The 14,775-nt window shown below is 53.1% G+C and overlaps 1 protein-coding gene across 5 annotated transcripts; it reads left to right on the top strand.

Moving 5' to 3' along the window:
- The first annotated feature begins 462 nt into the window (after positions 1-462).
- ITGB7 (integrin subunit beta 7) lies at positions 463-14,431 on the top strand. Of its 5 annotated transcripts, none has more exons than XR_011540460.1 (16): positions 463-572; positions 5,404-5,451; positions 5,847-6,050; positions 7,707-7,908; positions 8,000-8,170; positions 8,903-9,144; positions 9,517-9,675; positions 9,993-10,088; positions 10,247-10,336; positions 11,378-11,524; positions 11,835-12,028; positions 12,359-12,582; positions 12,823-13,042; positions 13,151-13,388; positions 13,709-13,869; positions 14,116-14,431. XR_011540460.1 is itself a non-coding variant. In XM_070621430.1 (16 exons), the coding sequence occupies exons 2-16, from the start codon at positions 5,404-5,406 to the stop codon at positions 14,194-14,196; spliced, it is 2,448 nt and encodes an 815-aa protein (XP_070477531.1). In that variant the 5' UTR covers positions 488-572; the 3' UTR covers positions 14,197-14,431. The 5 variants fall into 5 exon arrangements, 4 of the variants coding, with proteins under 4 accessions (XP_070477534.1, XP_070477531.1, XP_070477533.1 ...); XM_070621430.1 differs by having other exon boundaries at positions 488-572; positions 13,180-13,388; XM_070621431.1 differs by lacking the exon at positions 463-572 and adding an exon at positions 2,545-2,611 and having other exon boundaries at positions 13,180-13,388.
- The last annotated feature ends 344 nt before the right edge of the window (positions 14,432-14,775 follow it).

Raw genomic sequence — 14,775 nt, 5'->3', positions numbered from 1 at the left:
GCACCCACTATGATACAGTAGGCACCAGGGTTTCAAAATGAACAAGATTCACTCATTTCCTCCTCTCTCCAGTACTGACTGCCTCGATGTTTCTTGCTTCCTATCATGCTTCTATATAAGGAAATGGAGAGATCATCAGTTTGGGAGCCAGGCTGACTTGGATTGAAGTCCCAGACCAGACCCTTGCTAGCTATGTGACCTTGGACAAGGTCATATAAGCCTCTAAGCCTCAATATCTACCTTATCTCTAAGCCTCTACATCTATAAAAATTAGGGGACTGGGGGGGATATCAACAACTATGTCATGATGTTGTGAGGATTAATTATCACATCATCAAACACTCAGCACATAGTATGTGTTCAATGGATGAGCTTCCTTCTTCCAGACCCCTGTGCCATCAACTGCCTCGGCCTAGTTTTACCCCTATCTGCTCCACCTTCTAGATCAGTCACCCCCACCACCCCCAAGTCTCCCCCACCCCGGGGCGTGTCACTTCCTCCTCTGCAGCCTCCCAGATCAGTACACAAAGGCTGCTGCTGCCTCCAGAGGAAGGGCTGCTCTGCACGCACCTGTGAGTACCAGGGCACCAGCCCTTCTGCCTCTTCTCCTTACTAGCCCAAGCCCCACCTGGTCCCAACCTCCCAGGAAGAGGGATCTGATCTGAGGAGCCCATGACACCCAGGGTTCAGTTGAGACTTTCAAAAGGCTCTGAACTCTTTTCCGCATTCCTAAGAGCCCTTGTCCCTGTTCCCTCCTCTAGTTTTACAAGCCCTCCCTCCCCCACCTATCTCTCTGTGCATCAATTTCTCAAGGGCAGGGCTGGAAGGAGGCAAAGGAGGTGGGGGATGTATGGGTGCTACCATCCAAGTGCCTGCCATGTGCCAAGGATCATGTTAGGTCGGGTTCTCCCAATGTTACTCTCCAGCTGCCATCCCTGCTGCCTAATGGCTTGTGTTCAGCTCAGACCTCCTCCCATTTGGCATCTTGGCTACAGATCCCACACTCTTGGGTGACTGGCCCAGGGGCTCAGCTCTCTTTCCTCCCTGTGACTCTGAGTGGGCAGGAGATGGTTCCACTTGACTTGGGAGATGTGGATTGGTTGGGAAGATGCTCTGTTTCTCTGCTGCTGAAGGGGCAATAGGGTGTGTATGGGAGTCAGAATTGAGTCCAGGAAAATGGGACAACCATGGAGGGAGAGAAGGGAAGACTGAGAAAGTCTCTCAAGGAAAGAAAAGAGATTAGGTAGAGCCCATTGGGGCCAGTGAGGAGAAGGCACAACTTTCCATGATGGTGCCTGGGTTGGAGGGGAAGAAAGCAGCGAACAGACCAAGGGCCTGGCCTCTCTCAATCCCGGCTCTGCCTCTAGTCCACTGTGTCCTTGGGCAGGTCGCTCACCTCTCTGGAATTCAGGTTCCCATTTGTAAAAAGAGAGGGTTGAAGTATAAGTTTCCGTCATTCTATGGTTAGGATCAGAGGGTTGAAAAGGAAGTAAAACAAAGAACTGTGAAGAAGTGAGAAGAGAGAAGCAGCAGAGAGATGCAATCCAGTTTTTGAATAGGAAGAGGAGAGGGAGACAGAGAAGCAGGTGGCAGGCCGTGTATCCCCAAGGAGGGGAGAAAGGGGAAGAATTGGCAGAAGAGGACTGGGAAGGGCTGTCCAGGGAGTGCCAGGGCCCCCTTCACGGGAAATGAGTGGGGCTTGAGGTCTCTGGGTTTGTCTATCCTGGGGATCCACTGTGGCCCAGGGGCCCCACCTGTGAGAGATGAGTCAAAACTGGGCTCTGGGGCCGGCCTGGTGGCATAGTGGTTAGGTTCACACACTCTGCTTCGGCAGCCCGGGGTTCACATATTTGGATCCTGGGCCTACACACCACTCTTCAAGCCGTGCTGTGATAGTGTCCCACATATAAGATAGAGGAAGATTGGCGCAGATGTTAGCTCAGGGCCAATCTTCCTCACACAAAAAAAACCCAAAACTGGGCTCTGTGCTGCAGCATCTCCAGCCTCCCCAACCACAGGCATGCAGAGCAAGGAGGGCTGAGGTTACCCTGAGGCTGAGCCCAGCGGCAAAGGCCTCTCACAGGAGGGCGGAGGCTCCGTTCTATACACACAATGCCTGGGGTCACAGGTGGTGGGGAGCAGGATGGGGGCGGTCAACAAGTCAGCACCCCACCCCTTCCCCACACCCTGTGCAGAGCATCTGGATCTGAGTCTAGACCTGGGCTGAGGAGGATGCAGATGCTTCTCCACAAAGAGTTAGCTGGCCTTTCTCACACACCGCTCATGGGAATGTACACTGGCACAGGCTTTAAGGTGGTTGTGTCAGTAATACTCACCAATATTACAAATGATAGCTGTTTATTGACCCTACAAACCCTTTTCCAGGGCTTTATCCTACAGATTCACTTGCACACATGTGAAATGAGAAATATATCAATTTTCATTGCAGCATTATGAACAACTAGAAACAATTTAAATCCCGTTGTAAGAGACTAACGACACTACAACCTATCCACGCAATGGAAGTCTATACGGCTGTAAAAATGAACAAGGAAGTTCTATATTTTCTTGAGGAGCAGGAGCTCCAAGAAAAGTAGTCAAAAGAAAAAAAGTAAGGTGCATAACTGCGTGTATTCTACCATTTGTAGAATTCTATCATTTGAGTCTACCATTTGAAGAGTATATACATTCATATTAGTTTGTATACGCTTAAAACAATCCCTAGAAAGATTGTAGGCAACAAAAGATAATCAATGGTGGTGATTTATTTGGAAACTGGGGTGAGTAGGGATAGGAGTGGGAGATTTCTCACTATCTTGTTTAACTTTTTGATTTTTTTTATTATGGTAAAATACACATCAAATTTATCCTTTTAACCATTTTAAGTGTACAATTCAGCAGCATTAAGTACATTCACAACGTTGTGCAACCATAACCGCTATCAGTTCCAGAACTTTTTCTTCACCCCCAAAAGGAAACTGCTCATTAAGCAGTCACTCCACATCCTCCCCTCCTCCCCAGCCCCTGGCAACCACTAATCTGCTTTCTGTCTCTGTGAATTTGTCTAGTTGGGCTATTTCATATAAATAGAATCATGCAATATGTGGTCTTTTGTGACTGGTTTCGTTCACTTAGCATAAGTTTTCAGGGTTGTAGCATGTATCAGTGCTTTATTCCTTTTTATGGCCAAATATTTTATTGTGCAGATATACCACATTTTGTTTACCCATTCATCAGTCGATGGACATTTGAGTTGTCTCTACCTTTTAGCTATTGTTTTTTTTTTAAGATTGTATTTTTTCCTTTTTCTCCCAAAGCCCCTGAGTACATAGTTGTGTATTTTTAGTTGTGGGTCCTTCTAGTTGTGGCGTGTGGGATGCCACCTCAGTGTGGCCTGATGAGCAGTGCCATGTCCACACACAGGATCTGAACGGGCGAAACCCTGGGCCGCCAAAGCAGAGCCCACGAACCTAACCACTCGGCCACGGGGCCCACCCCTAGCTGTGCACTTTTAGTTGTGGGTCTCTCCAGTTGTGGCATGTGGGACGCCGCCTCAGCATGGCTTGATGAGTGGTGCCATGTCTGCACCCAGGACTAGAACCGGTGAAACCCTGGCCCAGCGAAGCCGAGCACAGGAACTTAACCACTCAGCCACGGGGCCGGCCCCTAGCTATTGTAAATAGGACTGCTATGAATGTGTGTGTACAAGTTTTTGTTTGAACACCTGTTCCTTTAGGGATATATTTAGAGTGGAATTGCCAGGTCGTAGGGTAATTCTGTTTTAACTTATTGAGGCATCGTCAAACTGTTTTCCAAAGCGGTTTTACCATATTACATTCCCACCAGCAATGTATGAGGGTTCCATTTTCTCCATATCTTTATTAACACTTGTTTTCCAGTTTTTGATTATAGCCACCCTAGTCGGTGTGAAGTGGTATTTCATTATGGTTTTGATTTGCATTTCCCCAATGACTAACAGTGTTGAGCATCTTTTTATGTGCCTGTTGGCCATTTGTCCATCTTCAAAGAAATGTCTAAGTCCTTTGCCCATTTAAAAACTGGGTTGTTTGTCATTTTGTTGTTGAGTTATAAGAGGTCTTTATATATCCCTGATACTTACCAGATATATGATTTGCAAATATTTTCTCCCATTCTGTGGCCTGTCTTTTCACTCCCTTGATAGTACCTTTTGATTCGCGAAAGTTTTAGATTTGGATGAAGTCCAGTTTATCTATTTTTGCTCTTGTTGTTTGTGCTTTTGATGTCATAGCTAAGAATCATTGTCAGGTCCCAGATCATGAAGATTTACCCCTATATTTCTTCTAAGGGTTTGTACTTTTACTTTAATCACTTATGCTCAGGTCTTTGACCCATTTTCAGTTACTCTTTGTATGTCGTGAGGCGGGAGTCCAGCTTTATTCTTCTACCTGTGGACATCAGTCAGCCCATCATCACTTGTTGAATACTATTCTTCCTCCATTGAGTGGTTTGGCGAAAATCCTTAGCTATAAATGGATGGGTTTATTTCTGGACTCTCAAGTCTATTCCATTGACCTCTATGCCTATCCTTATGGCAGTACCACACTGTCTTGATTACTGTCGTTTTGTATTAAGTTTTGAAAGTGAGAAGTGTGAGTCCCCTAACTTTGTTCTTTTTTGTCAAGATTGTTTTGGCTATTCGTGCAATTCCATATGAATTTTAGGATCCGCTTTTCTACTTCTGTAAAAAAGGCCATTGGGATTTAATGTTTTGATTTTTGAAGCATGATAATGGATTGTCTATTCAAATTTTTAATTAATAAGTTTTAAAAAATCAGAAATTTGGGCCAGCCCCAGTGGCCTAGTGGTTAAGTTCGGCACACTCCACTTGGGTGGCCGAGCCCAGTTCCCAGGCATGGACCTACACTGCTCATCTGTCAGTGGCTATGCTGTGGCGGTGGCTCACATACAAAAAAAGGAGGAAGATTGGCAATGATGTTAGGTCAGGAGAATCTTCCTCAGGAAAAAAAAAAAATCAGAAATTTGCCTGATCTTCCCTAGTGGTCATTCCAAGAATTGCCCTGCCTTCAGGCCCTTTCTACAATTTAGATCTCCTTAGTGCAAAGTATAGGAAAAAGAAAATTTTACCAACCCTGGCCTTCCTTCCTCCATTATCCTAGACCTTTAGAAAGTTCTTCTTATGGTCTAATTTTTATTCCTCTGGCTACCATGTCAATCAAGTACAACTACCTCTCCCCCTCTTTCACACACCCCTTATCTTCTCTAGCTTTCTTTCCTCTTATTCCTACTCCCTGACTTTCTTCCCTTATTTAGAGCTCTTGACCCTATTCCCTTATTAAGAATCCAAGATTGTGAAAGCTGCAAGGGCTGTCAGATTACTTATTCACCTCCCTCACTTTACAGATGCAGAAACTAAGGCCCAGAGAGAATGCCAGACTTGCTTCACAGCCAGTGAGTGACTGAGGCAGGACCAGAACCTGGTCCATTTTCTGTTTGGTTCTCTTTCCACTATGGCTTGGAATCTTGGTAAACAGACCTGGGTATAGATCTTAGTGCCTCCTGGCCCAATTCCCAGACTCTTGATGAGGTCATTTTGCCCATGCTGGCCTCATGAAGTCTGCACATAGGAGGGATGGGTCTTTTCCAGAGCCAGTAGCCCAGCCTGGTACCTGCCCCTTCCCACCATTTTGAAGAAACTGCTGAATCCACAGGGGGAAGTGAAACTATGATGAGAGACAGAGTTGGGGTAGAGTTTTGAGAGTGACAACCACAGGCTAAGTTTAGAGGACTGAGAGCTTGGGGTCCTCCCTGAGGACCCATGTATCCCCATTTATATCCTATTACAGACCACGATGCCTTTGTCAACGGTCCTTGTTTTCCTGCTGGCTCTGAGCGGAGGTGAGAGTGAGTTGGACACCAAGATCTCATCTCCAGGGGAGGCCACAGAATGGGGAGATCCTGATCCATCCCTGCCAGAGTCCTGCCAGCCAGCTCCCTCCTGCCAGAAGTGCATCCTCTCACATCCAAGCTGTGCGTGGTGCAAGCAACTGGTAAAGATGGGCCTGTGGCCTTTGAACCATGTGTATGTGTGTATGCAGCCTAGGTATACGTGTGTGATTGTGTGGGCACATGTGTGCTTTTCTGGGTGCACTCTGCAGTCCTGTGTGTGACTGAGTTTGTGCACATGGGACTCCTGTGTGTGATTGTGTGTACATGTGCATACACATGCATGCAAGCTTCCTGTGCCGTGCACATTATGTCTGTATCTGTGAATCTGTGTATATATGGAGAAGGTTCGTGACCGTGAATCTGGAGGAAGCATGCTCTTGTTGGAACTTATGCTTATGTTTAGGTAGAGGGATCTGTCGTGCAGGTACACATGTGAGAAAGCATATTTATTTCTCAGCTCCGGCTGCCATAACAAAATACCATAGATGGGGTGGATTAAGCAACAGGAATTTATTTCTCACAGTTCTGGAGGCTGGGAAGTCCAAGATCAAGGTGCCAGCTGATTAGGGCCCTGGTGAGCGCTCTCCCTGGCTTGCAGAGGGGCTGAAGACAAGCTCTCTGGTGTCTGTTCTTATAAGGGCACTAATCTCATCATGAGGGTTCTACCCTCATGACCTCATCTAACCCTGATTTCTTCCCAAAGGCCCATCTCCAGATACATCATAGTGGGGGTTCGTCCATAGCAGAAAGTGTATGATTGGGTTTCTGAGTCTGTGTTGTTACCTTCCCAGGAATGTAGCAGCTTGTGACTGGGAGGGCAGGAAGGCAGAAGCGAAGGAGCTGGAAGCTTGTGGGCTTTGGGGGAAAGGCTTGAGCTACCTAAGTGGCCAAGAAGGATGCTGGGGTGTGGGTGACTCTCTAGTTGGTCAAATAAGGCTGTTCTTTGTTTATGCCTTAAAGAGACAGGGCTCAGGAGGGGTGGAACATGAGGGGTGCCCCAGCTGGGGGTGGGGGCGGGGCAGAACTGCCTCTCACAGGAAGATGGAGAGTTAGATGAGATAAGAGATGAGAGCAAACTCAGAGGAGGTAGAGCTACAGAGGCTTAGCGGGTGAGGAAAGGCACATAGTGAATCAGGGGGAGGCAGAGAGCAGAGGTGCCATGTGGGGGCTCTTGGCACAGTCGGGCGGGTGTCTGTCTCCGCCAATCCCCAGACCAGAGGCTGGCACCCGGGCCAGCTGAGAAGCCGCTCTAACCATTTCCTTCCCCTGCGGCTTCCCAGCCAGTCCCAGGGGTACCAGACACATTGCGGGGAGGTGAGCGCCTCTTCTGTCCCTAGCCTTCCCCTTCTCAGGAACTGTGGGTCTTAATCTGACCCCCTTCCCATTTCGGCCTGAGCATGTGGGGGAGGTCGGACTAGGAGGCCAAGCTCCTCCTTTTTTTGTGGTAGTGAGGTCCCCGAGATCTCAACAGGAAGCCTGTGGTCCTAGGGGGAGGGGAAGGGTGGGCTGCTGGAGAAAGGGGGGAGTCGAGATAATGGGGAGAGGGGGGTGCTATAGGAAGTGGGCTCTGACGAGGAAGAAATGACGGGGGTTAAAGGATAGCTGTGGAGGGAAGGGGAGGGGAGGGAATGGGGGGGTCTCAGGGAGTTGACTGAGAGGGGAGGGACTGTAAGGGGCCGCGATTGCAGGGTGGTTCTGGGAGCAGGGCCGGGGGTCTGCAGGGACGCGGGTCCCGACGTGGCCCCCTTGTGGCGCAGAACTTCACGGCATCGGGGGAGGCAGAGGCGCGGCGCTGCGCCCGGCGGGAGGAGCTGCTGGCGCGGGGCTGCCCCCCCGGGGAGCTAGAGGAGCCCCGCGGCCGGCAGGAGGTGCTGCAGGACGAGCCGCTCAGCCAGGGCGCCCGCGGCGACGGGGCCACCCAGCTGGCGCCGCAGCGGGTCCGGGTCACGCTCCGGCCCGGTGAGTCGCTGGGCGGCGGGGCTGGGGCGGAGGGCGGGGCTGGGATTTGGATGCGCCCCGCTGACCCACGCCTGCCACCCTCCACGCGCAGGGGAGCCCCAGCAGCTCCGGGTCCGCTTCCTCCGTGCCGAAGGATACCCTGTAGACCTGTACTACCTTATGGACCTGAGCTACTCCATGAAGGACGACCTGGAGCGCGTGCGCCAGCTCGGGCACGCCTTGCTGGAGAAGCTGCAGAAGGTCACCCGTTCTGTGCGCATCGGTGAGCGCGGCGCTGACCGGCACCCTGCCGGCTCTCTGCCTCTAACTTCAGCCGCCGCCTTAGCCTCAGCTTCTGCCAGCGTGCTCGACACACGAGGGCCTCACCTGCCATCTCCCAGTTTTTAATGGGTCGCAGGTTCTTGACATCGCTCCCCAAAGACATCCATCTTCTAGGTCGGAGCTGGAGGGGACTTAAGAGATTGTCCAGTAGGACCACTCATTTTATAGGAGGGGTAACTGAGGCCCAGAGTCTGGAGAGACTGTTCAGACAGCGCCCAAGGGGTCAGACAGTAACCAGATCGACCCAGACACTGCCCTGATGCCACTGTCTCAGCCATGTCTCTTGGACAAGGCCTAAATGCCACTGTCACTGGCTGCACACTGTGCTAATTTCTCCTCATTCGAGATCCCCTCCTTGCCTCAGGCTGCTACTACACCCTACAGCCTTGTCTTCTTTCTCAGCCTTCAGGAAACCCCTGTCTGACTCCCACTGTGGCCTCCTCTGAATTTCCTCCATCCCCCACTTCTCTGAGCCCAAGTTCTGACCCATTTGCTCCTGCTGGGTACTGGGTCCCTGCTCTCTAGGAGCTCAGCTCCCATTACCTCCTCTACGACCGTCCTCCCCAGCCCTCACTTCCGTGGTCTCCTCCCTTCCGTGTCCTCAGCAGTGGCTCCTCCATTCTGCTGCTGTCCATTGACTTCTGGTACAGGTTTCATGCCTCCCCTCTCCCAGGCTTTGGCTCCTTTGTGGACAAAACGGTGCTGCCCTTCGTGAGCACAGTGCCCTCCAAACTTCGCCACCCCTGCCCTAGCCGGCTGGAGCGCTGCCAGCCGCCCTTCAGCTTCCACCATGTGCTGTCCCTGACGGGGGATGCTGAAGCCTTCCAGCGGGAGGTGGGACGCCAGAGCGTGTCTGGCAACCTGGACTCGCCTGAAGGCGGCTTTGATGCCATTCTGCAGGCTGCGCTCTGCCAGGTGAGGAGGCAGCGTGGGGATCTGGATCCAAAGGACTGTTTGAGGCCAGGACTGCCATCTGGGGTTGGGCAGTACACAGTTCCAGGGGGTGTGGGTCTTGTCATAGTCACTGTAGTTTGCATATTTATTTTGACCATTTCCTGGTGGACTGGAGTAAAATGTCTTGAGGAAGAGGCATGTTTTTCTAATTCACAAGCAGTCCTCCATGAGCAGCAACCCTGTTTTTGGAGCTGGGGAGGAGCAGGGAGCTGGAGGCAGGGGGATGGACAAACTGACTCAGAATGAGGCTGGCCAAATCCTTGGCTCATAGGGCTGGCTGGGGTGGCTCAAGGGCCACACCCAGGTGCATAGCCTACCCCCACCCCACCCCAGGAGCAGATTGGATGGAGAAATGTGACCCGGCTGCTGGTGTTCACTTCAGATGACACATTCCACACAGCTGGGGATGGGAAATTGGGTGGCATTTTCATGCCCAGCGATGGGCACTGCCACTTGGACAGCAATGGCCTCTACAGTCGCAGCCCAGAGTTTGTAAGTCTCCCCCTCACCCTGCCCCTCCCCATCTGAGCCACATTTCCTCCCCTCCCAGGACCCCCGCCCCCAAGCTTCATTCTCCTTACTGGGCGCCACCCTGCCATCTTCCCCAGCAGTTCCTGCTCTCTACGTCCCCCCGCTGCTGAGGCGGAAACCTGTGTCATCCCACTCCTGGGCCCCTCCCTCCCCCTTGCCAAGCCTCCGGGGTTTCTCCAGCTAGTGGAACCCTGGTTCTTGGATTTCCTGGGCTGAGGGCACCTTGAATGTTGTGGGGGGATCTGTGGTGCTCACCTTGTCCCCTCTCCCTGCCCCAGGACTACCCCTCGGTGGGTCAGGTAGCCCAGGCCCTCTCTGCTGCAAACATCCAGCCCATCTTTGCTGTCACCAGCACCACACTGCCCGTCTACCAGGTGAGAGCTGTCTGAAGGCCACACCCTCCCACCCAGAGCCTCTCTCAATTCCCTCAAAGACCCATTCTCCTCCCCCCATATGCCCTCCTTCTAGACCCCCAGAAGCCCATTTCCCTAGAGCTGTGACCCACCATTTCCCCCAACTCCTCACAACTCAGGAGCTGAGTAAGCTGATTCCTAAGTCTGCAGTGGGGGAGCTGAGTGAGGACTCCAGCAACGTGGTGCAGCTCATCATGGACGCTTATAATGTGAGGGGCCAGGGTCGGGGGAGAATGGTGAGGGTGGGTGCTGGGGGAAGGTGGCAGAGGCCCTCCAGTGGGGTGGCAGAGCTGAGAGAGAATGATCACTTTTCGGTGTATCACTCCAGAGCTCCTACCTCTGGTTTGCATATGGCTGTCGTTAATAGTCCATTCACTCACTCCATCCCACGTCCATCAATCTTAAATGTCTCATGTGTGCGGGGCATGGAGCCCTGCTCCAGGCAAGGAAGGAAAGTACCATTTGCTGAGCTTTCATCTCATGCCACGCACTGTCCCAAGTGCACATACTGTTTGCTCTCTCATTTAACCCCCTCAGACCCCTACTTGGGAACCATTATCATCCCTGTTTTAGAGATGGGGATTCAGACACAAGGAGGCTAAGTGACTTGCCCAAGGTCACACAGGTAACAGATGGAAGGGCTGGCATTTGTCTCCCAATCAGTCTGTATGTAAAGAATGTGACATCGGGAACCTGCTTTCACTGAGCTTATAAACAATTCAGAGATATTCTTGGCAGGAACCATAGAATTTTACTGCTAGAAGGAACTACAAAAATTCTTCAGTGTTTCTTGGGTTTAGATCTTCTCTCTGCAACTAGACTGTAGGCTTCTTGATGACAAGAACCCTGTCCTAAACCCACGGCGAGACAACAGGAGACAGTACCGAATTTCCCAGGACAAACTCAATGTAAAGAATCTTCCCTTTAGACTGTGTATGCACACAGCTTATGTGTCCTGATCTGGGGTCTGAAAAACAGCCACCACACGTTCACGTGCCTGGCCAGCCCCGTCCCGCAGCAGGCCCCCCGCTCGCTGCAGCTGCATTGAAAGGCTGCGGTGGAGGCCTCTGCACCCGTGTCCTCCTCTCAGGTTTCTCACAGGGCCTTGCTCGAGAGATGCCTCCTGACCGGGCAGGGTGGAAGGAGCCCTGAGGCGGGCTGACGGCAGGGTTCTGGCAGACTTTGGGGTGGCATGACGTGGGGCTGCAGTGCTGCCCTCACATGGGGACTCCCTCCTTCTCTCCCCACAGAGCCTGTCGTCCACCGTGACCCTCGAACACTCTCCACTCCCTCCTGGGGTCCACATTTCTTATGATTCTCAGTGTGGGGGTCCTGAGAAGAGGGAGGGTGAGGCTGGAAACCGGGGCCAATGCAACCACGTCCGAATCAACCAGACGGTGAGAGCCAGCCAAAATAGGCAGAAGGAAGGAAGTGGGGGTGGGAGGGAGAAATTGAAGCAGGCCAGAAAAGACAGGGGGGCGGCACGGAGAACAAGCAAAAGCATGGGGTAGCCCTCCATTCATCCTCTCTGAAGGGGCTTAACGAGCAGCATCCTCAAGCATGTTTCCAGGAGATGAGTGTTAGCATGACCCCATCCCTCAGTTTACTAAGGAGTAGGGTTCTGAATGATTGGTGTTTGTGGGTGTGTATGTGTGTATGCACCCATGCGCAAGATTTTAGTCTAATTTCTGCCCACTCTGTCCTCAGGTGAATTTTTTGGTTACTCTTCAAGCTACCCACTGCCTCACAGAGCCCCATCTTCTGAGGTTCCGAGCCCTTGGCTTTTCAGAGGAGCTGGTTGTGGAGTTGCATACACTGTGTGATTGTAACTGCAGTGACACCCAGCTCCAGGCTCCCCACTGCAGTGACGGCCAGGGGCACCTACAGTGTGGGGTGTGCAGGTGAGGGCCTCCTCTTCCCCTCACCCATGTGGCTCCCCACAGATGACCAGCACCTGTATTCCTCCTCCTTTGCTTTCCATCCTCCCAGTGGAGTCTCTAGACACCCCAGGACTGCACCCAGAATTTCATCTCCTGAAGCTTCCCTCCCCTCCACCAGAACTCCCTCTACTCTTCTTCTCCCTGGTGCTCCACTATACTCCAGCATCCCTTCAGTCACTCATCTCTCTCCACTCTTGTGAGATCTTGGGTTTAGAGGATCCTGGGAAAGACAGGCCAAGGGATGGTGCAACTCCTTGACCCACCTTTCCCTTCCCCTCCCTCCCCTCTCAGCTGTGTCCCTGGCCGCCTGGGTCGGTTCTGTGAGTGCTCTGAGGCTGAGCTATCCTCCCCAGACCTGGAATCTGGGTGCCGGGCCCCCAATGGGACAGGGCCCCTGTGCAGTGGGAAGGGACGGTGCCAGTGTGGACGCTGCAGCTGTAGTGGACGGAGCTCTGGGCGTTTTTGCGAGTGTGATGATGCCAACTGTGAGCGACACGAAGGCGTCCTCTGTGGAGGTACCTGGGGACTTTGGGGAGAGGGGCGGGCTCAGAGTGGCTCTCCCAGGGGTACTTAGGCTCTGGGAACTTCATGGCACTAAGGGCAACTATCAAAGATTCTTGTGTAGGAGTTGAAGGATGTGTCTGGAACACCTGAGAGGGAATTAGATGCACAGGAACAGGTCAGCTTTAGGCGGCCTGTGGTGGCCACTGTACGTGGGGAGTATGGTTGTCACTCGGTGCATGGCTCTGCCCCAGGCTTTGGCCGCTGCCAATGTGGAGTGTGTCACTGTCACACCAACCGCACGGGCAGAGCGTGCGAGTGCAGTGCGGACACGGACAGCTGTGTCAGTCCTGAGGGAGGGCTCTGCAGTGGGCACGGACACTGCAAATGCAACCGCTGCCAGTGCTTGGACGGCTACTACGGTGCCCTATGTGATCAGTGCCCAGGCTGCAAGACACCATGCGAGAGACACAGGTGAGGCCTCAGGTCTTGCATCTTGGGGACAGGGGCACAGTGGGGCTCCCTGAACCACTCCTACCAGCCTGCTCTTTCCTGCATGTGGTGTGGGTGACAACTGCCCAGCTGGTAACTTACTGGCGTCTACTGGACAGGGACTGTGCAGAGTGTGGGGCCTTTGGGACTGGTCCTCTGGCCACCAATTGCAGCGTGGCTTGTGCCCATGCCAACGTGACTCTGGCTTTGGCCCCTATGCTGGATGATGGTTGGTGCAAAGAGAGGACCGTAGACAATCAGCTGTTCTTCTTCCTGGTGGAGGATGAAGTCGGAGGCAGGGTCGTGCTGCGAGTGAGACCCCAAGAGAGTAAGTAGGCAGGGATGCTGTGGACATGCCAAAGAGAGCCCTGGAAATTTTACGGGCAGGGCCTTAGTTGGGGATGGGGTCAGGATAAGGGGAAACCAGGCTAGGCCTTGAAGCAGAGCTGCGAATCCAGGCAAAAGCAAAGGTGGTGGACCAAGTGGACAAGGCTAAGCTCTGGGCGCTGAGAATAATCCTGCTGGGTTCCCATGTTTTCAATGACAGGCAGGGCTGGGCAGGCTGGATGGGTTGGGACATACTTGTGGGCGACTGTTGATCAGTGCCTATGTCCCAGCCCCCAGAAGTCTGTTGTTTCTTTCCCATAGAGGGAGCAGACCACACCCAGGCCATTGTGCTGGGCTGCATAGGGGGCATCGTGGCAGTGGGACTGGGGCTGGTCCTGGCTTATCGGCTGTCGGTGGAAATCTATGACCGCCGAGAATACCGTCGCTTCGAGAAAGAGCGGCAGCAACTCAACTGGAAGCAGGTGAGGAGACTCCGCCTGCTGCCCCACTGGTTGGGTCTTCCTGGCTTTCCCTGGAGGGCAGGGGGCTCCACTTTCCTCTCTGCTTCCCCCCAACCCCGCGCTCAGCCCTGCCTCCGCCCACCCAGGCCCCGCCCCTCCGCCACTTCCCTCGGCTCCTAGGGTCCAGCTCAGCTCTTGGCTGGCCTCGGGACAAGATAGAGGAGGAGTCGTGGACTTTTCCTCATCACTTCCAACCTCTTCCCCCAGGACAGCAATCCTCTCTACAAAAGCGCCATCACAACCACCGTCAACCCCCGCTTTCAAGAGGCCGACAGTCCCCCTCTCTGAAGCGGGAGGGACCCTCACCCCAGGGCTCTGCTCGCCGGGAGGATAGTGGGAACTGGAGGGGCGGGGTCTAACGGGCAGCAGCCTGGGAGGGGACTAATCCAGAGCGGAGTGGCCACCACCTCACTTCATTCTCAGGGACACCCCCGAGGGCCGCCTACTGCTGCAACCTTGCTTCCCTACCTCACGGGAGTGGGGGGTCACCCCACCCACGTATACAATAAAGTCTTACCTCAGAGCACAGCCGTCACTTTGCTTCACCCCAAGGCCAAAGCAGGCTGCGGAGCCTGGGCCTGGGCAAGCTCCCCTTCCTTCCTCCTCCTGCCACTCGAGGGCAGGGGCCAGTTCTCACACTTGAAGGTGCAGGAGAATCACGACGCGGCTGCGCGGGAGGCAGCTGGGGAGTGGGCGAGCGGATTCTCGGGTCACGCTGCTGGAGGAGCACCCAGACCACACTTTGAGAAACACTGCACTGCTGCTATCTAACCTCATTCGGGCCTGCTGTGCCCGCTTTTTTCTTACTCAGAACCGATACCCTGTTTCTACTTCTACCTGTTGCTCCTTTGTGGAGAAGGGGAGGTT

Source organism: Equus przewalskii, chromosome 5 (genome assembly GCF_037783145.1).
Source record: "Equus przewalskii isolate Varuska chromosome 5, EquPr2, whole genome shotgun sequence".
In the NCBI taxonomy this organism is placed as follows: domain Eukaryota; kingdom Metazoa; phylum Chordata; class Mammalia; order Perissodactyla; family Equidae; genus Equus; species Equus przewalskii.
The sequence above is the reverse complement of the archived record's forward strand: the minus strand, read 5'-3'. Positions and strand labels throughout refer to the sequence as shown.